This window comes from Bubalus bubalis, chromosome 14 (genome assembly GCF_019923935.1).
Source record: "Bubalus bubalis isolate 160015118507 breed Murrah chromosome 14, NDDB_SH_1, whole genome shotgun sequence".
In the NCBI taxonomy this organism is placed as follows: domain Eukaryota; kingdom Metazoa; phylum Chordata; class Mammalia; order Artiodactyla; family Bovidae; genus Bubalus; species Bubalus bubalis.
This window is the reverse complement of record NC_059170.1, coordinates 2,032,856-2,054,209: the sequence shown is the minus strand read 5'-3', so window position 1 is coordinate 2,054,209 and position 21,354 is coordinate 2,032,856. Positions and strand designations below refer to the sequence as shown.

The 21,354-nt window shown below is 45.4% G+C and overlaps 1 protein-coding gene and 2 long non-coding RNA genes across 12 annotated transcripts in view; 2 read left to right on the top strand and 1 right to left on the bottom strand.

Annotated features, from left to right (window-relative positions):
• Positions 1–2,840: 2,840 nt before the first annotated feature.
• On the top strand, positions 2,841–3,995 carry LOC112578656. Its single transcript, XR_006544258.2, has 2 exons — positions 2,841–3,080; positions 3,746–3,995. It is a non-coding gene; the product is annotated as an uncharacterized LOC112578656 (long non-coding RNA).
• Positions 3,996–6,168: 2,173 nt separating this feature from the next.
• BCAS1 (brain enriched myelin associated protein 1) overlaps positions 6,169–21,354 on the bottom strand; it is a 99,324-nt gene continuing 84,138 nt past the window's right edge. For 6 of the 10 annotated variants that reach the window (XM_006063672.4, XM_044927499.2, XM_006063669.4 and 3 more), the window contains 3 exons: positions 14,997–15,062; positions 8,634–8,897; positions 6,169–7,195 (listed from right to left, as the gene is read on the bottom strand). In XM_006063672.4, coding sequence (XP_006063734.4) covers positions 7,121–7,195; positions 8,634–8,897; positions 14,997–15,062 — 405 coding nt within the window. In that variant the 3' untranslated portion in view covers positions 6,169–7,120. The remainder of the gene's footprint in view (positions 7,196–8,633; positions 8,898–14,996; positions 15,063–21,354) is intronic. The other 4 variants (XM_044927500.2, XM_044927501.2, XM_006063671.4 and 1 more) reach the window with 1 other exon arrangement.
• Positions 17,291–20,544, top strand: LOC102394586. The gene is made up of 3 exons (XR_003102947.2): positions 17,291–17,531; positions 19,620–19,715; positions 20,406–20,544. It is a non-coding gene; the product is annotated as an uncharacterized LOC102394586 (long non-coding RNA).

Below are 21,354 nucleotides of genomic sequence, written 5' to 3'. Positions count from 1 at the left end.
GAGAGTCGGACATAACTGAGCAGCTAACACACTATACTAAAAGGCTACAAATGGTTGTCTTATTACTGTTCTCATCAAGTCTAAGTTCCCCGATTATTTCCATTCTGCAGAGAAGCAAACTAGGGTACAGTAACTAAAGATCTCACAGCCTGAGGTCATAGATGTGGGTCATCAGCTGGACGATGGGAAGGTCATAGATGTGGGTCATCAGCTGGACGATGGGCTCAATTCCAAACTCACATGTATGACACTTGGAAATAAGCATTCACGCATCCTTTCAAGGACCAAAGCCATTTCGAGGTCTTGTCTGAGTATTTCTTATACTCTGTGAAGAGGCTTAAAAGTAAAATGATGACACTTTATGGTGTCTGGTAGTTGAGGTCACTCAAGGGATCCAGGGAATATTAGTTGAATTGAGTTTGCATTAGATCCACCTGCAACCAAAGTACAAATCTGATTCTGTAACCCTCCAGCTCAGATCCCTTCCCTGCTCCTTACTGCCCACAGGAGAAGGTTTAAGCTTCTCACTGCGGGCTCCTTTCTGCGTGTCCCTGTCGATGTGGTCTTGCCTCCTCTCCAGCCTTCACCATCTGTCTTCCCCACAGCCTCACTCCAGCCATGCTGACCTACTTGCCATTCCCTCTAAACGCTGGCCTTTTGCACTTCCGTTCTGCTGGAAGCCCCTTTGGCCATTCTTTATGAGTTAGTTCAACCGTCACCTCCTGAAACGGCCAAGCTCCATCCCCGTTAGTCTTGAGGCAGTGTCTTCCTCTAAGCACCACCATGCCCTGCGTTCATTTATATTACAGTTGTCTTTGTGTCTGTCTGTATCTCTCACAAACGCAAAAATACACCTTTAAGAAGAGCTTAGTTGGGTTGCGACCTTGGCTCTGACCTGTGTGTCCGCAGGCTAAGTTGCTTCTCCTCTCTAAACCTTGTTTTCCTCAGCTGTAAAATGGGCAGTAAACAAGGGATTTCTTGTGAAGCACAATACCTGACCTGTATAGTAAATTCCAAGGTTAGCTGTGATTATCTTTGCATGTTCAGAACTGGTCTTTTTTTGGTTGACACTCAGTGAAGTTAGAGCTCAACCTTGACCAGTGGTTTTTAATTTTCCCTGCATCAGAACCACATGCAGGGCTTGTGAGAGCACAGGGTGCGAGGCTCCACCCTGGGTCTGGAGGGGGCTGGACAATTTGCATTTCTAATTGGTTCTCAGCTGACACTGATTGTTATGGAATCATGCTTTGAGGACCACTCAGCTGGGCACCTGAGGAGGGAAGACTGATTAGAGTGATCCAACACTTGGAGTTAAAGTCAAGCCAGAGCATAAGGCAACCCTCTTTCCAATGGATATGGCCTTAAAATACTTATCTATCAACTTACCCATCCAGATGCTATTTATTCGGTATTTATTGTGCCCAGGTATTGTACATCGATGACAGAACAGTGAATGAGACAAGAAGGTCCCTGATGTTGATGGGCTCACAGTTTAACGACCCTGGTCTGCAGGGCAGGCGTCATAATTGCTCAAGTCCCATCAGGAACTTGAAGGGGCCTGGCTGGCTTGGGGAATGGCTAACTTTAAAGATACTGATATTCACAGTTGCTTTATTGCTTACTGCATCATTATAGTTACCTCCTCAACATCAGTTTTCACGGAAATGAAACTGCAACTGATGGCAGTGATCCTGTAATTCCCTTGTCTCGCACGGAAGTCGAGTCATTTGGGACATGGCAGAGCTGAGTCCCAGAGGATCAGAGCCAGGTTGTAACAAAACACCTACTACACAAAATGATAAATATCCCTATTGTTGTTGTCATTATTAACTAGCCAACTTGAGTAGGAGTTTTCAGGGACGTGGTGCTAACATTCCCTGTGCTCTAACAGCCCTCCTGTACTGGTTTTTTTGTTTTTAATGTACCAGCCATTGCACAAAGGGTTTGCCTTGCTCCATCTCAGTGCACGCTCACAGCAGCTCCACGAGTTATGCACTGTTTTTACTCTCCTGTTTAGGGAGGAAACTGACAGGGTAAGTCACTTGCCGTCTCCTCTCGTTGGGTGTGAGGGTGACTTCCACGCTTGGCAGTGACACCAACTTAACCGTTTACAATCACACTGCCCTTCTCAAGCTTCTTCTAAGTCTGAGCTGATAAAAATGGAAAAACCAACCAATAACCAACCTTCCTTTTGTTCGGGGGACTGAGAATCACAGGGAGCAATGGACTCTCCAGGTTGGCCCTCTTACCCTAGTTCTCGTCATTAAACTTAACCACTTTCTAGGAGTTACCCAACAAACGCACTCTTAAGAGTTGCTTCAGCCCAACCTCCTGGTCAGCGGTCAGAGAAAAGGGCCAGGCTAGAGATCTGGGATCCAGGTCTTGGAACTCCCTCCTGTGGCCAGATTTAAATAGAAACCCTTCAAGGAGAAGAAATCGCATGCAATCATGGCCAGATCCAGCTGGGGGCCATTTTGTTAAGGAGCGCACCTTCGGGAGGGGAGGAAGCCATAGAGTGCACACCATTCCCTCTCACAGTGAAATACAACAGAGGATGCCATTAAGTCCAGTTAGGGCACACGGCTTTAACTTAGACAACTTAGTCAAAAAGCAGCCTGCAAACCGCAAAGTGTGACAAAGTACCTTTGGTAAAAGTGAAAGTGTTAGCTGCTCAGTTGTGCCCCCATGGACCATGGCCCGCCAGGCCCCTCTGTCCATGGGATTCTCCAGGCAAGAATGCTGCAGTGGGTTGCCATTTCCCTTCTCCAGGGGATCTTCTCAACCCAGGGATGGAACTCAGGTCTTCTGCATCTCAGGCTGATTCTTTGCCATTTGAGCCACCAGGGAAGCCCACCTGTTAGCCTTACTTTCATAAAATCGCCCTGATTTGCTATCCAGGCACTGGCAATGGCAGTTAAAGGGCCAGGGGGCGAAGAGGCTCCAGTGAGTGGCTTTCCAAGAGAGGGAAGCAAAAGAGTTAAGCTCCTCTGAAAACCAATTTATGCCAAGGACTGGATTCTGACAGGCGTTCAGGCCAGTGCTAGAGATCTGAATTACAAATTTACAGAATTTGCTGCTCTGTAAGTTCCTTTTCTTCCTAATGGAGCCCGTAATTTCCGGGATTGGGGTGGGGGGTGGCTGGTGTCACTTGATTTCCACTGATAGAATGAACAAGATCTAGACCAGAGAGGAGCTTAATTCTACTCACCGTGCGAACTGCCTTTTTATTAATAAAAGGCCGAGAAAGGGCTTGGGAGGATAGTTAAAAGCTGATAAGAATCATTTTAGATTTCTGCAAAGCGCATTCCCTGCATTTGCAACTTGGGTGAGTTAATACTGGCAATCATCTTCCTTTCCTCCCCTTTCAGGTAGCGTGGTGAGCTGATTCTAGTTTGTAAGGCTTAAGATCAGTTTGGGATTCTTTGGCAAAAGAAATGCTGCTCATCAGGCCTGCTCCCTTCCAGGCACTTTGAGAAGCAGCCAGCAAGGCGCAGATTCGAACCTGTTGGAGTCTCATTAAATGGGACCCCAGTGCATCTGTTTGCACACAAACAACAGCAATGCAGCTAGGGAGTCTGTGTGTGTGTGTGTGTGTGTGTGTGTGTGCGCGCGCGGGCGCGTGCAAATCCCTGATGATTGGTTTAAAGGGCAGAGGGGCACAACAAAACCACAAGGACTTCACTCTCTTTCTCTTTTCCTTCCCTTTTTGGCATTTTCCTTGGGTGGCATGTGCCTCTCTCCCCAGCATGAATTCATGAGAGACCTCCGGGGCTGCTGAGAACAACTGTGGTTTGAACGAATTCTTTTACGGATATCACTCCAGACGTCGCCGTTGGCTGGAGCTGGCAAGCAGCATTTCCCTGTTGGTGGTGGTGGTGGTTTTCCCTGATGGTGGCCAGTTCAGCTCAACAGCCCAAGTCTTGGAAAGGCCATGTCTTGACACGGGAGAAGACACATCCATGTGCCCCTGAAAATAAATAATAAGTTAACGAGCATGTCAGCGTCAAAAAGGCACCTGTGGCCCCTCCCCCAGGTGTTAATTTCTTTCTGTTTCGGGGTGTTCTTAACATTTTACTGTGGGTGGTTTTGGTATCCAAAGGGCATTCCTGGGCGCTGCCCTTTAAAGAACTTCAGCCCCTCTGTGAATCTGTGTCCCCGGAGCTTTCCCCACTCACTTAGGGAGTGGCCATTCTTTTCACCCCTAATCCAACAGGAAGCATGGAAATTAGTATTTATTGCAAATGTGTCAGGAATGGGCTCTCCAATTAAAACCAAACAAACCCCACCAAACTAAAAAAATGGAATTTTAACTTGCTTTTCAGGTTACAACTGGCTTTAGAATCTCCCCAATAATTTTTAGAGTCCTCTCTGGCTTAAGTTTTCTTAAAAACAGAACAAGCAATTTCATTCAAAGATGGCTTTCTTTTTTTGGCCAGGAGGATGGGAAACCAGTTACGGAAACTGTTGGCATGCTCTGCAGCAAGATTCTCAGCAGAGAACTTCTTTTTAAAATTTTGAAAATTTTTTCCCGGGGTGGGAGGGCTCCTTTGGCATTAGTGAGTCAGTCTCGCCCTGGAGACATTTCTCATCAGGGCAAAAAGCCCGTGTCCAGTGAGGTGAAACTTGCAAATAACACTGTCACCTTTCTCAACAGACTGGCATGGCCAGAGCTCAAAGGTCATACCAGGCAACCCCCGCAGTGTTTAGAGACAAAGCAGTGACCGGCTGCCTGTTTGCCTTGAATCATCCCATGTGCTGTGATGGGGATGATGGAGGGAAAGTCATCCCCCACTGAGGTCTTCCCCAGAGGGTTTTTTCCCCTGATTTGGGCCAAGTTAAGCATGCAGACATGAAGCAGCATGAGGTCATTCTCCGCTGGGTGAGTCACAAACAGAGGAATTTCCAGGTTCAGGTGGGAGGGCTGGAGAAGCCAAACCCACCCCAAGGAAAAAGCCTCTGGTCTTTTCTGGGAGCTGGGCTCTCAGGCACAACCAGTCCAAGCTGGTAGCCGGCGGGTCCTAGGACCCAAGGGCCTCCCAAACTTTTTTTGGGGAAATATTTTTGTCCTGAACACATTTTCCAAAAGCCTTTTTGCCCAAGCCAAAGTTTTCTTTGCCTAAGGTATGTACTTCTCAGGAGCAGGTGTTCAGTGCTATTTCTAGCCACGGTGCGGTGGACTGGACACGCAGTGGGCTTGTAGGAGCCGCGGGGGCCATGGTTCTGTGTCCGTCACACATGTCCGTTGCCTGTGTAAGACTGAACGTGTGCATGCGTCTATCCCTGTACGGAAACACATGTCCCTGAGTGTGTGTGTGCATCTGTGGGTATAAATACACACCTGAGTGTGTGTGCGCGTCTGTGGGTATAAATACACACCTGAGTGTGTGTGTGCATCTGTGGGTATAAATACACACCTGAGTGTGTGTGCGCGTCTGTGGGTATAAATACACACCTGGATGTATGTGTCACTTGTGGACACTTCGACTGACTCTTAACCTCCAGCCCAAGGGATCCCAGCTTCTCAGCTCAACTGTAGAAGCTTGCCTGGCCCAACACCTCCCAGGGTGGTCTATGGCTCACCAACAAGGGGACAAAAGCCAGCCTCCTTGCCTGTAGTAGAACCAACTTTGTGGTACGATTCACACTCCAGGGCCCCCTGGGAGACAGAACGAAACTCCGCTCCAGCTGAGACCAGACCCTGCGCCGTCCTCCTCTTCCTCCCTTTCCTCTGGGAGCCCGCCTTCAGGCTCGCACCTGCTCTGAGTCTCTGTGTCAGGCTCTACTCTGTCCGTGTGGCCAGAGGCAGTGTGTATATATTACACATATGTGTGTGCACATGCGTATGTGCAAACATACACATGTACACATCTGTGTGTGCACATGCCCACGTATGAGGAAATCGAGGAAGAGCTGGGAGAGGAAATAAGATGGGGAAGCATCGATTTTCTGACATGGAAGATAAAGCCATCTCAGACAGAGAGACGAGACCTGCTTTAAAAGCTGAACATTAAAAGATCGTTCAGATGTCAACGTATTTTTTTTTATTAAATCAGAAAAAGATACAGTATACATGATATCAGTCGATCATATGGCTAGGTTTTGAACTACATTTTAATACACCATGGTCCTATGTACTCCTCTGTACAAGTATTAAAAAAAACTCAGGTATTTGAATAATCTTCTGTAAATTTTTATTATTAACTGGGGTTATGGGAGGGTTTTATCAGAGCACATCCTGAGAACATTAGGAAATTACAGACAGACTTGAGATAAGTGTCAGACAGAACAGATGAAGCAAGCCCCTCAGCCATCTGAGAAACATTAATAATGTAAGATTGCAGAGACCAAATCTTTGTTAGGGATACGGATGCAGGAGGAAAACGGAGACCTTGGCGCCCCCTAGTGTTGCAAAAGTAAACTCACAACGTATTTTATTTGGTTTGGTTTGGGTTGTTTTTTTTTTTTTTTTTTGAAGTTGTAATCCTCGCCCTTGTCACTGAGCCTCAAAAAGCAATTGTTTTCCCAAATCATGTCAAGTCCTCTCCAGTCAATCTTTTCCCTCTCGTCAATAACGTTCAAGGACCCTATTTGAAAAACAACTCTTATTCATTCCTTTGTCATTCCCCACACATTCCATTCCAGAAAATTGGCAACCTCCCAACAACACACAGCCCACCGTCTCCCTCCTTGAAACGTGAACTTAAACAAACGGATTTTCGCCTCTCCTCTTCAAGCCGAGAGGATGAGCACGCCTTGACTACAAAGCTTAATTCCTTCCAGCAGTCTTTTCCCTTCTGCAACTTACTTGCCCCTGGCCATTTTTTATAACTTAACCAGAATGCAGTCCTCTCTGCCCCTCCCCGACCCTGCTTGGGACCCATCTTCAGACCTGGCTAGTTAACCTGCTCACCCATCTTTACAGTTATTTACCAGGGAAGACTGGACCAGAGACGTAAATAATACACCTCAATATACAACAGCTCAGGCTTAATTCGGAGACAGACTTTCATGGGATGGCCATCAGAAGAAAAAAATATACAGATGGAGAGGGTTTGGGGGGAGACAGAGTCGGGAGGAGACATCTCGGTGGCGGAACCTGATGGGAGCCGTGAAGATTTGTTTACTTGGATTTGCCCGCTGGTCCGATGGACACGGGGTCTGTTTGCACTTCAGCATCCAACATCCGCTTCGGTCCCTGGAGGAAATACAAAAGAAGGTGAAGATCTGTCACATCAACAACAGCAGTCGCGTTATTTAGCACTTTATGCCAGGTGCTGTCCTAAATAAATACGCCGTATTCGTGGGTGGTGGGTAAGAGAATGGGCTCCGGTGAGCTGCCTGAGTTCCATGCCTGTGTATATTCCTTTCTAGCTTTGTGAAATCTTGGACAAATGACTGAACTCCCTGTGCTTCAGTTTCCTCATCTTTAGAATAAAGGTGATGACATTTATCTCAACGAAGGTGATGACATGTATCTCAGAGGGTTGTTCCAAGACAAGGCGAGTCCTGGCTTACGATGCGCTAAGAACAGTACCTGGGGGTGGGGGGGGGGCGGTGTAGAAAACCGTCCCCAGGTAGATCTAATTTTCATCAACCCTCTGTTCACTTTCTAACCGTATTGGCTGTTTACTTTGCTTACAAAACGTTATCTCTGCAAAGTTTTCATGTAACACCAAGCAGGCTGCTTTCTATCTGAATCCGAGCAGGTAAAGGACGAGATTGCGGCCAGAATGGAGGCCGTCACCAGGAGGGCAAAGGTCACATGGGGAGCGGCTGGCGCTGTAGCTTCCGGGGAGGGAGGCTGGGCTGGGCGGGGCAGCTCGAGGCTCCTTTTCCGTAGGTGACGAGGTGGCAATGGCTCCCTGAGTGGTGACGGGCCTGCTGCTAGCATTGCCCTCTCAGGAGAGGGGTCAGGCAACCCCCGGGGAAACGTGCCCAGCCTGGAAGCCGTCGGGGCTGGACTGGATCCTTGCAAAGTGGCAGGAAAGCCCTCCCTTCTTCTCCACCACTGTGGGAGTCTCGGGACAACAGGAAGATGGAGGGATTAAGGAAGAAGCGTTTCTACCCCAAAGGGATGTTGCCATCATTAAAGAGGTGACGAATGCAAGGAAGCCTGGCCTCAGACAAAGGGCTCGGTGGCGTGAACGAGACTCAGTGTCTACCCGCCGCTCACCATCTCTGCAGGCATCACGGTGCCAAAGTGCCATCAGCGCTCCAAGGCGGTCCGAGAAGTGTGCTGCCTGACTGTCTCTTCTGCTGTGGCCCCTCTATGCCCATTTCTGCACTGTAGCAGCAAACCAGTCCACGAAGGCTATAAGCAAGGGTCCAGCATGTCCTCGCTGAACAGCTGTAATAGCTTCCCTGCTCCCGTGGGAGCGGACCAGTACTCTGCGCAGCCCGCACAGCTGGCCGAGCTGCCCACTGCCCGAAACGGAGCTCCCGTTTTCCGCCCTGCGCCAGCATCTCACGCGCCCGCGCGCGCCGGGCTCTCTGCCCCTGGCCCCCAGCAGGCGCTCAGGGTTTGTCTGGCAAAGGTCTGGCCACCTGGTGGCCAGCCAGCCGGTCGCCTTTGGAGGCGGGACCCACAGCCGGGGCCCAAAAGCCCTGAGAGGGGAGGCGCCCCGACTACCCACCAGGCCCTTGAAGAAGCCCCCGAGGGACTGCCGCCGCTTCTCGGGTCTCTTCTGGGGCTTGTCCCCGTTCGGCAGCGAGTTCGCCTCCGCGGCGGCCGGCTCCACGCCCGGGGCCGGCTCTTTGGCTTCCTGCTTGTCGCCCTTCTGCTTGTTGGTCTCCGCGGCTGCCTTCTTGCCCTTGGACGGGCCCTCTTTGCCTTTCTGGCCCGCAGCTGCCGCTTCCGGCTGTGGCGGAGCGACCACCTTCTCCGTGGGGTCCGAGGTCTAGAGCAAGTTCAAACAAAGTGCATTTTTAGTGGCGGCAAGACAACACTCAGGAGCAGGTGAATAAAGACGTTAAGACAGAGATGTTCAAAGGTTGGATGGTGTCTGTGTACTTGTGAGTCCTGGATGAGATGGAAAAAAATAAGAAAAGATGTGTAAATTCTTTTCATGGTATGAAAGCACAGAGGGGACATTTATTTACCAATCTGATCATTCATTCATTGATGAATGCTTCCCTGGCAAGCATTTTTTTTACTCCTTCTAGAACTACAAGCTGGGTTTTCCTTGGAGAACCACTCTTCTCTCTGGTTTATTCCCTGCGGTTTTCACACCTAATTTCATCCTTGGACACGTGACCCAGACCTGGCCAACCAGAGCATTGTGTATGACTGGGCTGCTGGGATTGGTTCAGACTGGCCAAACACAGCTAAACCTGAGCTGATCTCAAAGCTTTGCTAAAACAAGCAAGAGAGAGGTCTGTTCCCTTTCCTTTGAGCCGGAAGCTGTGAAGATAAAAGCCTGGAGCTTCAGGAACCGTCAACATTTCTAGGAAAAAAATCTGCTTGAAAAAGAAACCCAGGGACACAGAGGAAAAGCAGAGATGAGAGCTGAAGAGAGAGAAGGGGAGAAAGACCCCATGGATCCTTGCCATCGCATGTGCCCCTGGATCTAGCTGCTCCTACAGCCCGCTGTTCGCATGAGCCGCTGTGAGAGGCTTCTCCCACTTGCACCGCGTGTGCCTTTCCTTGGGTACGCCGCCTCTTCTCTACATGATTGTCCCCCTAATCTCTGGCGTGACACTGTCACTTCATAAAACAGCAGTAAAAGGAGGCAGTTGTTTTCTTTGTAGTTTTGAACGGACATATTTTCATGGTAAAATGCAATGCTCGCAATCCTACTTGGTTCCTATGGTTTGGAGGAATGAGGCTGCAAAATCCAAAATTCTAGGTAAATTACAGACGACCAAAAATCTGTTAGGAGGTCAAAGCCTTTTTCCCATAGTTTACTTGAACTGAAATGACACTGGGGGCCATACAGATAAAATAAAAATATGAAAGAGGCTAAGGGTTAGGATAATCAAGTGGTGACCTTATCTCCCCACTTGTAAAAGGCTGACTTTATTTTTTTGGGCTCCAAAATCACTGCAGATGGTGATTGCAGCCATGAAATTAAAAGATGCTTACTCCTTGGAAGGAAAGTTATGAGCAACCTAGACGGCATATTAAAAAGCAGAGACATTACTTTGCCAACAAAGGTCCATCTAGTCAAGGCTATGGTTTTTCCTGTGGTCATGTATGGATATGAGAGTTGGACTGTAAAGAAAGCTGAGCGCTGAAGAATTGATGCTTTTAAACTGTGGTGTTGGAGAAGACTCTTGAGAGTCCCTTGGACTGCAAGGAAATCCAACCAGTCCATTCTGAAGGAGATCAGCCCTGGGATTTCTTTGGAAGGAATGATGCTAAAGCTGAAACTCCAGTACTTTGGCCACCTCATGCGAAGAGTTGACTCATTGGAAAAGACTCTGATGCTGGGAAAGATTGAGGGCAGGAGGAGAAGGGGACGACAGAGGATGAGATGGCTGGATGGCATCACATGAGTTTGAGCAAGCTCCGGGAGTTGGTGATGGACAGGGAAGCCTGGCGTGCTGCGGCCCTTGGGGTCGCAAAGAGTCGGACACAACTGAGCAACTGAACTGAACTGAAAAGCCACCTAAGGCCAAAGAAATATTTCTCTAGTGTAAGAAAACCAGTTCAAGCAATGCTGGCCTAGATATTGGGGAGACACATCGGAGCAGGGGAGACTGGTGAGCTGAACGTCACATGCCTTGTTTAAGAGGCCAACAGCTGCTCAGATCCACCAAAGATGTGATTAGATTGTAGCTCGGCACTGTCAGATCTTCTATTGTTTTTCAGTGGAAACTTGAAATCGAATTACAGTAAATGCAAAATATGTTTATTTAAAAATACTGACAGCAGAAGCTTTAAAGCCTTGTTGACAGCAAACAACCACAGCACAATTATTGCTGCGGCTACATTTGGCCCACTGGGTCCATACACACAACTTGTGACTCATAAAACTTAGGTCACAGAGCTCCATGGCAAAGTGGGAGTTTTGATTCAGAAGGTAGAGAGTAATCATTTCACATCAGTGCATCGATCAAACACACCTCTTAGACACGAGCAAGAAGACAGAGAAAAATTGCCCGGTCTTGAAGGCTTCCCAGACTGCAGCACCCTGGAGGAAGGGATTCCTCGGAGCAAAGCCTCAGGCATCCAGGGCTCCCCAAGCAGCTGCTGTACCAACACACCTCCTGAGTATTTCTGTTGGATCCCAGCTGCCTAAGTTGTAGCAGATGCTCAGATGTCAAGTATGACAGGCACCCAGAGCAGACACTCGCCTTACAAGGAGGCAGACACCCCCAGCACGCTGCTCTGCAGAAAGGCAGAAACCAGCGACCCTGCCACCCCCGTTCCCACACCCCGTTAACTGGCTTTGCCCTGTAGAGGATTTTAAGACACAGCGAGTAACTGAGAGCTCAGTGTCTGGAGTCAACAGAGCATGGCGTGGCTCTGGTTCATCACATCCTTGCTGAGTGACCGGGAATAAACGGTGTGACCTCTCAGCTTCCTCTTCTGGATAGGAGTAACAATACAGCAACGGAATCGTACCTCACGACGCTGTGAGGCCTGCAGCAGCTGGTGATGGAAAGCCCACGGGGGACGTGGTGCCTGGGTGCCGCACACAAAGGGGGCAACTGTCTTGGCCTCTCTGGGCGTGAGGGCGTTCCAGGACATGGAACATACAGCTTTAACACCAGGAAGTTAAGTGCTCGGTTGTGTCCGACTCTGCGACTGCATGGACTGTAGCCCACCAGGCTCCTCCGTCCATGGGATTCTCCAGGCAGGAATACTGGAGTGGGTTGCCATTTCCTCCTCCAGGCAAACTTCCCGACTCAGGGATCGAACCCATGTCTCTTTGAGTCTCCTTCATTGCAGGTGGATTCTTTACTGCTAGCACCACCTGGGAAGCCCCCAAACCAGGAAAGTCCTGGGCAAACTGGGACGAATTGGTCCTCCTGGCTTAACACTCATTGGTGGCTTTGAGGGACGGTAGGTCCCAGTGCCAGGTACAGAGGAGGTGCTCAGGAAATACTTGCTGGATCGGGTGCCCCTGTACCTCACTGGCCTTGTCCTGGCCCTGTTCATTCTGCTGCAGCCACCAGGGGCTTTTCTCCCTTGCAGAAGCTGACTCTGAAAGCAGAGCCTCCTCCTGGCTGCGCTGCTGCTTGGGGTGTCTCAGGGCTTCGGGGGCCGCGTCTTTTCCATCAGGTCTCAGCTTAGCTGTGCTCCTTTGAGACGCAACCCCAGCTAAGAGAGTCTGAGGAAGCCTGACCCCCTTCTTGGGGAACACTGCTGAGTTTTCTTTATGTTTGGGATTTCTTTGCTCATGTGGAAGTGTTCTGACTCCCTCTGATGGAAGGGAAACTCTAGAGGATAAGACCCCTCTGAGTTTCTTCCATCGCTCTATATCCAGCACCTCGCCTGACACATGGTAAGTCTGGAATGAATGGCCAGCAACTGGCCTTCCCAATGTTTCCAAAACATTTCCCTTAGCTCATCACTCAGGTGTGAAGTGGGGAGTCCCCACAAACAGCTCTCCTTTGATACTGTTTTTTTTTTTTTTTTTTTAAAGAAGGGAGCTTTCAGTGGGTCATGTCTATTTACCACATGGTTATGCCATCCCTATTAGCTTAATGAAAAAAAACATAGCTTAGAAGCTAAATTTGGAAACAATACATGGCTGAGTCCTTTCCTTCAAACTGAGCTAAGAGTCTGAACAGTGTATGATTGCTTTGTCATGAAATGCAGAAGATTTAGAATCTTTGCTTGGGGTTTGACCCTATACATTCTGAAAATTTATAACAAAACTTATTCACATCTGAATCATCTGAGTGTGTCCCCTCCTAGAACCCAGGGACGTTGGCAGGCAGCTGGAGGACAAGATCATCAAGAAGGTCCCATTTGATTCAGACACTGGAAGCCAAGCCAGGCTGGGAATTCCTTGTGCTTTCTCTTTGTGGGAGCATCAGTTAAGGCTTTTATAACTCAGAGAGGGAGAATCTAAAAGGAGCAGAGACTGTCTACCCCTCCTCCTAAAATTAAACTAAACATTTGTCGTCTCCCAAGACTATACACAAATCTTCTCATGTCTGTATCCAAGACCCTGGAAAACAGAACTCTCGAAACATTCCTAGATGAGTGTAAATAGAATGACATTTCCAGCTCATTCAGATCTCCAGTGACTACAGTCGGATTTTAGAATCAAAATGATGGGCATAACTGATTCACTGTCAGATTCCAGACAAAATGTACAAACATATGTAAATATTCCACAGTGAGCAACAGAAGTTTAGCATGTTTCCAAGACAGTAACCTTTGGGACTTTTAGTTCCAAAGGAGTCTAGAATATAGGTTTGGAGGAAGGGTGGTTATAGTAGTCAGTTAAAAAAGAAAGATAAAAACAATCTGAATGCTGTAAAAGGCAATATATTCCATGTTGAAATGTGTAAGAGAAACCAACTATTATGGAAGTATAAATAATAAATTATTTAGTAATTGCTAGAATGTGTGTGTGTTTGTATATGAACAACATTACAGGGTAGTAATTTATCGTCAGAAGCCATAAGAGTAATGAAACAGCAGCAGAGGGTGTGACTTTATATGCTGAAGTCCTAACCAGTGTGAAAGTGTGTGGAGTAAGGAAGAATTGGGTTGGCCAAACATTCGTAAGATATTACAGAAGAACCTGAATGAACTTTTTGGCCAGGCCAATAATTAAGGCTAACTGAGGTCATGAGAACAGGGCCCTGATTCAACAGGATTAGTGTCTTTGTAGGAAGAGACACCAAAACGCTCGTTCTCTCTCCTCTCTCTGGTACTCTGTTATGGCAGCTCGTGCTGTTAAACAGCAACTACAATCCAGTGACTCCTCTCCATCAGGACTTTTCTACGTGCTCCACACATATAGATCCATCCAAATATGACAGCCCTATAAAGCAGTGCGTTTCCTAGCCCCATTATACAGATGAGGAAACTGAGGCCTGGAGGGATTGGTAGTTTGCCTTTAGTCACACAACCAAAAAACAGCTGAGCCAGGATTCAAACCCAGGCAGTCTGAAGCCTGCAGCCCATACACTTAACCATGTCTCCATATCACCAGAATTAGAAGAAGAATATTGATGACATTTTTTTGGAGGTATATTTCTAAGTTAAGAAAGAGTACAGATTATAAAATAGGATGTTGAGCATGAAATGATGCCCATTGGGGAAAAAAAAGGATATGTACAGTTATACAAACATAACTGTTTCTTCAGGATAGAGAAAATGATAGAAACAGCCCGCATGACCCCACGTCTTCCACTCATCTATTCCAGAAGTAGCTGTGTACCAGGCACCATGCAGGGTGATAAAAAAAAAATAGAACAGGTCCCTGGTCCCTTCCTTGCTCCACAAGTGCCCCAGACAGGGGTGGGAAGGGGAAGGGAGACAGATGACTAGTGGACAAACGACTTCCTGCAACGTGTGATAAGTGCCATGAAGTAAAAGCACGAGGTGCAGAGACGATGGGTGGAAAGGGAACAGGTTTTTGAGGAGGTGACGTTTAAGCCAAGATGTCAAGAACGAGGAGGAATTATCCATGTGCAGAGAGGGAAGAGCGTGTGTGAGACTTTACAATAAGAAATAGCTGAGAAAAGCCAGCTTGTCCTTGAGAGTATTTGGAGTAAAGACTTAAGGCTAATTAATGTCATAAAGATGGGGCCTTCAACTAATAGGATTAGTGTCTTTGTAAGAAGAAAAATCAAAACACTCATTTTCTCTCCTCTCTATGGTACCGTACGGTAGCTCATGCTGATAAACACAGTAATGAACATTTATTGCGTCTTCAAAGTCCAAGACGGTGCCTGGTATACAGTAGGTGCCCGACCTAGAGATGTCAGATGTGTTGGCTGTGGTTGAGAACTGATTGGACATGAGGCTCGAAAGAACCAAGAACATAGCAGCTAAACCCACCACCGAACCGAGGTTACAGATCACTTACTTGGTAGCTGGAGTCTTTCGCATTTATTTCTTCAGAGTGGGTGATCCCTCCATCCCCTTTCACTGACTAAAATAACAAACACAGACAATGGCCTTTCAGCGACCAGAAGCACAGCAACAGGGAAAACGCAAGGAAGGTGCTGAAATGGATGACCTCAGACATTCATCGCTGAGGTGCAAGGCCAAGGTAAATGGAAGACCAATGAGAAACGCGCTCTCATGAGGCATAATTTCCATGCAGTCTGTAACCAGAGTCTGGCTGAATTCAAGTGTTGGTCTCCAAAAACAACAATAAAGGTCTTAAATCCTGAGATTATGTTATTCTGGGGTAAATAAGTGGTGATGAAAATACTGATGTTGGAACCAGAACACAGAGAACGCACAGAATGTATGAGTAAGTAAATGAAGAGTAAACCGCTGGTAGCATTTAGGTGGTGGGTGTTTTGTTGTAGTCCGTTTTGCCCCTTGTAGAGAGATGGGTTATGCTGAACATTCTCTTTTCCGATGCTTAGCACCCCTGCTGTGGCCAGTGGCATCAGGGACATGCTGAATGGGGTTGAAGTCACAGCTTTGGCTCCTTAAACCGACAATCTAAACTAGAGGCTCTACCAGCGTGATACGGGCGCCAGCCGCTTCAGCGTCTCCTGAGAGCTGTCCAGCCCAAAGGCAAACAGGATCTGTTCTCTGCGCAGGTTAGACCCGTTCAGGTGGAAGCCGGCTCTCTCCTCCCTCTAGGCTTCCTGCATTGCTCTACAAGGCCCGTCTTCTTGAGAACAGTTAGCAGGGAAAAGGGTTCTTGGTTATTATTTTGCTCCCTACAACCAGCTCCTTCAGGTCTCACCTAAAAGTTTGATCTCTTTGGGGTTCCTGGGGCCTCTAGAATTTGGGCTGTGTTGTCACTGACTGTCCTATTCAAACACGCTCTATAGTGTCCTTTAGAACACAGGGCCCTGCCCTCATGAGCTGGCCGTTAGGGAATGCTGAAAGGCAGAAACCAACCAAAGTGATTTCGTAAAGAAAAGCCAAATGGACATTAGGAGTCATGTTACATCCCCCTCGGACAAAGATTTTTAACTTCCATAAATTAAACTGTTCCAATTTGCTAGTGCTGGGTACCTGCCACTTTAAGATTGAGATCTGCCTTCTTCTCTAGCCCTTGGTGGGAGTAGGGGGAGGGCATCTTGGATTGAATCTGCAGGTTCCCTTGGCAGTAGTGGATCTAGGCTACAGTCCTGAAAAGAGACCCTCAGGATGCCAGGGAAATCACTGCAAAGAAGTTCAAAGTCTTTAAAAAAAAAAGTAAAGGAGACTGCCTTGAGCTTTTTCATGATTATTCTCTGCTGTTCGTTTTGAGGTATAGTTTAGTAGTTTAGTTGCTAAGTTGTGTCGGACCCTTTCGACCTGTCCATGGGATTTCCCAGGCAAGAATACTGGAGTGGGTTGCCATTTCCTTCTCCAGAGGGTCTTCCCAAGCCAGGGATCAAACCTGGGTCTCCTCTATCGACTGAGCTACCAAGCTGCACTTGTGGAAAGGTAACTGTATGGTGAGTTCAGACAGAGTCTTGTTAAGTCTGTCTCTTCAACATCAGCAGGTACTGACAGTTGCTTCCCTGCTCCCTCCCTCCTTCCCGCTCTCCCTCCCTCCCTCCTTCCTTCCCTCCCTCCCTCCTTCCTTCCCTCTCTCCCTCTCTCTCACATTCTTTCCACCCCTTCTCTTTCCTCTCTGCAGAGCCCTCTTTCAGTGATAAATTAAAATAGTTCCTGTTGGGCTTTGTACTCAAAGGACCATAACCGCAGCAGCTTATTTTTCCCCCAGCTGTCAAAAATAACAGACTTGCTGTTTAAAGAGATGAAAAAATCCTTTCAGAGACTATTTAGTACTTTAAAGAACAGTCTGAAGACTATTAAGTAATTTCGGAGATTTCCCAGTGTGATATTATTGAGCAACTTTCTTTACAGAGTTTATTTTTATTCATGGGAATCAAAGACGAAGCATCTCAGGGCTTGGATTCGCAACCAAGCCTTGCATGTTAATAAAATCACTTTTTAAATGTCTTTCATTGTGCCATGCATGACTATAGCTTCATTCTCAAAGAATGTTTGAAGCATCTCTGATATACACCACTTATTCAAAATCCTAGTCGAAATGTTTGGTGGTCAGTTCCCATCTCTTTGAAAGGAATGCAAATGTATTTTGATAGAGATCTACTTCAACTGAAGTTGATATTTAAAAGAAGAATTGGGATGACATTTTATTTTAGCGAGTACAATAGCCTGATTGTTTACTAAATCAGCCTCATTACAACAGATTCCAGGAACTGGATCTGCTAGAAAGCTCCAGGATAAACAAAGGTTTTGAGTCCAACCTTTGTGTTTTACCAAGAGGCTCACTTGAAACGGAATTGGACAATTCAGACAAAATGAAACAGCCAACATAAATCTTATTTTAGTGGCAAGTACATTCAGAAAACTTGTGTCCAAGCTTTACAAAAGTCATGGATTAATTCTCCTATCTTTTGCTTGGTCGTATTTTCAGGTAAGTGTCATTTCAGGTAAGCCCAACACATAAAAATGATGTTTCCACAGAGAACATGAATAAGAAAATCACAAAAGTGGACCTTTGGCTGTTCTATCTGCTTTTAAATTAAACAGCTCCCAGAAGCACAGGAAGCATCAATAACATGCGAGTACCAGGGTGAGCTTTAGAAGCAACGAAAGCCCAAGTGTGCATTCTGCCTCTGCTGGTCACAACTCCGTGACCTTGGGCAGGTCACTTAAACGCTGAGTCTTCAATACCCGCATTTGCACAGTGGGGCAGTAAGAGGGTTTGCGGGCGGGGATTTTGGCTTATAAATGAGTTGATGCACGCGCTGTGCTGGGCACAGGACTGGCCACATAATTTGCATGCGATAAACAAACGGTAGCTATTATTATTACTATTAATAGCTGAGACCCGCCAAATGACTATAGAGTCCCCTTTCAGGGTGGGAAGGAATGCCAAGTCTCTGGTGAAGCCAGGAATTGCCCAAAACAAATGCTACTTTAAAAAGCCTTTCCTTAAAGAACAACTTGGTATTCATATTTTAATACTCGGGAGGAATCCAAGATTAAAAACTTTGGCTAAAAGACTCCTGTGTTTTGTTTAAGAGTTAACCTTACAAACAAGTCTCTTTTTTTCCATGAGACAGTCCATGTCAGCAGGTTTTCTTGGACTTACTAGATTGATGCAATTAACAAAACCCCTCTGATTTCATGGCTGTCTCATTTGGGCATTTAATTTTCCCAGTATTAAAGTTTAAGAGTCTTTCTTATCTAAGCCTGAGATGGTTATTCCAACAAAGAGTTTCTTACAAAATCAACGGCCTAAAGAAAGAGACAGGAGGAGGATTAAAGGAAGCACTGTGACAACAGCTTGCAGGGAAAGCACTTCTCAAGCGTAAGGCGTTATTAACACTGACAGAGTGAAAATCTACGCCTTTATACTGCCATCCACCACCTTTCTGGTTTCATCTGCCCACCTGGTCTGTGGGTACCTGAATACAGTTCTCTACCCACTCACTTTGTAAAAAGACACGAGTGCTTCAAATAGCCAATTTCTGACACACCGTTGAATGAATACACGTAGGTATTGCTTTCTATTTAGGGTGGACAGGTGTCTTAGCCATTCCTCGCAATTGTTTCCAAAGTCTGCAGGAGCCCGTGGGATGTTTGTAAAGGGCTACGTCTACACGTGGCCAAAGTGATCCTAGGACTTAGATGACTCTGCTTTCTTTTCCTGGAAATATAAGTATTTGAAAAATGATTTTTATGAAAGAATAATTTCTGGGAAAAAAGATCTCTTTAGAAATCAACTGGGCAATGCATTTATTAAAAAAAAAAATTCAACCAAGAGGTACTTTGCCATGAGATAGTAAAATACACTATCTGAAAGAAATTTAAGGGAAGCGAAGACTAGAAAGTAGAAAATCAATGGTCAGATGAATTGAACCCTGATTACAAAATGAGGGTGATGTATTTGCAATTGAGTTTTCTCTTCTATTAAAGTCAATTATTTTTAAAAATTTATTTATTTGTAATTAAAGGGATGATTAAATTAAATTAAATTTACAATATTGGCTCATTACTAAATATAAATATACTGTTTTATAATATACAATATTGTAAAACTTTACAATATTGTATATTTTATAATATTGGCTCATTACTAAAGTCAATTAATATTAAAAACTATATTCTGCTAAAAATATCTGAAGTCAGTTTAAAATATTTACTTATTCAATTATAATGCTTAAGCACATACTCAAAAAAAAAAAAAAGAAAAAAGAAAAATCCCATAGTGATAGGCCAGATGCTGTCTATCTTCAAGCTCTTAGACAAGATTTTTATTTTTCCTACAAAAATCCAAAGACTTTGTTTGGAAGCCATGAAGTGTTTCCTGAAATTAATTGCTAATTGCCATCTTGCAGGAGTGTACTCCATGGGGATATTAACACCTGTGCAGAAAATAGGTTATAACAATGTTCATGCAGTTTGGTGAAGCAGCTGAGGTTGTGAGTCGAAGATACATGGTGTGTGCTCACTGAATGTGGCATAGACTTTAAAACAAATCTGTTTTCTTTGCTAGGTTTTGTTCTCCACGAGGACGGGGACCACATCTGTTTATGCTCATTGTTCATCTCTATTGCCTGCAACATAGTGGGAGCTTAATGATATTTGTTGAGTAAGTGAATAAATGAAATGCAGAAAGTTGGAAACAAACCAAATGTCCATCAGTAGAGCAAAGGTTCATCAGAACATGATAGTGTAATGATAATTTGGTGTATTTCTATGTAATGATAAGTCAGCATGTTTATATATATTCAGTATAATCATGATAATTCAGTAATGTCAATGAATAATTAGGATATCTGGAATTTTAGGGGAAACCCCAACCATCATGGAAGCGTAGGAGTTTGAACATTAATAGGAGGCACTAATATTCAAATTCCAGGTCTAACCTTTTTAATGGGAAAGAGGAAATAAGAATAATGGACACTATGAGACCTGATGCTATGAATTGACGGAGGGTTACTTGGGGGAAATTACGTCCTTTTCTACCTCATCCGTATCCTGCAGAAAATCGATTCCAAGGGACTCTTATTTCCAATTTGTTCGCCTAACAGTTCAGACTTACAGTTTCTACTGCTGTACAAACATCAAGTGGATGACTCTGGAGGATGAGTTTAAACACGGGACCTCACTTGAATTCAAGGGTGTGTTTGGAATGGATGCAGTGGGTGGTTGAGAGGTCTTTCCATGCTTTATCTGGAGTCCCTCCTATCTTTCTCTCTTTTAAAGGAAGAAGTCTCATGTCAATTATTTGGAAGACAAAGTCATTCTGTTTGCCTTTTCTTTTTTTTGTCTCTCTCAGCTCCATCCAGAAATGAGGAAGCTGGACCACCCTCAGCGTTGTGATGAGTTATTTGGGATCCCATTTGTAATTCAGATGGGTTGCCAGAGAGAGGCCAAATGTTCTTTTCCTTCCTGATGTAAAAATTGATTTAAAAATCTCAAATCTCGAGGCCTGTTTTCAGTGCCAAACTGCAGAATGACTGGCCAGGAAAATGGATGGGGTCCCGGTCATGCAGACTGCCCACCGCTTCTTACTCCATGAGGATTCATCAATAAAAGAAAATGATTCCCATCAACAATCTCTGACGGTGATTTTTAATATGCCTCATCTCCAACTGGCAAGGGTTTTGTTCTGTTTTGTTTTGTGGACTAGAAAGAATTCCTTAACAGGTTGAGCTTATGAAATTAGAGAGTTGCTTTCTCAAAGGATTAAATTCCCAAATACTCCTGGAAATAAAGGCGCACTATAATGAAATTCTTGCTTTTCATTAAAAGAGAATTAAACCAATGACCTTTTACATGTTTTTTTTTTTTTTTTTTTTTTTTTTTGTATTCCAAACGATTGGGGTTTGATTGCATTATATTATTTAAGTTCCTGGATGTTTAAATATTTAATATACATAACTCTTTATAGACACCCAAAGATGTCTGCCCACATTCTTTCCATGCTATAGAAGTTAAGAAGGGCAAATTCACCAGCTAAATTACACACGCTATTAGGAAATTGTCATTTCCTTTCATATCATATCCTGTCTGGAATTGTCTATAAACAGGCTTTGCCCAAATTTGTGTCAGTCACACATCCCCTTCAAAAGTTTTCCAACATCAAAATATAAATTGAACTATTTATTGCTCAATCCTTTAAAAACGCCTTATGTTCTTTATGGAAGGAAGCGTATTTTCAAAGGAAACTGCATATTATTACCATAATGAGGAAAGCAGAACCGCTTGCCAAAAACAGAAGGAAA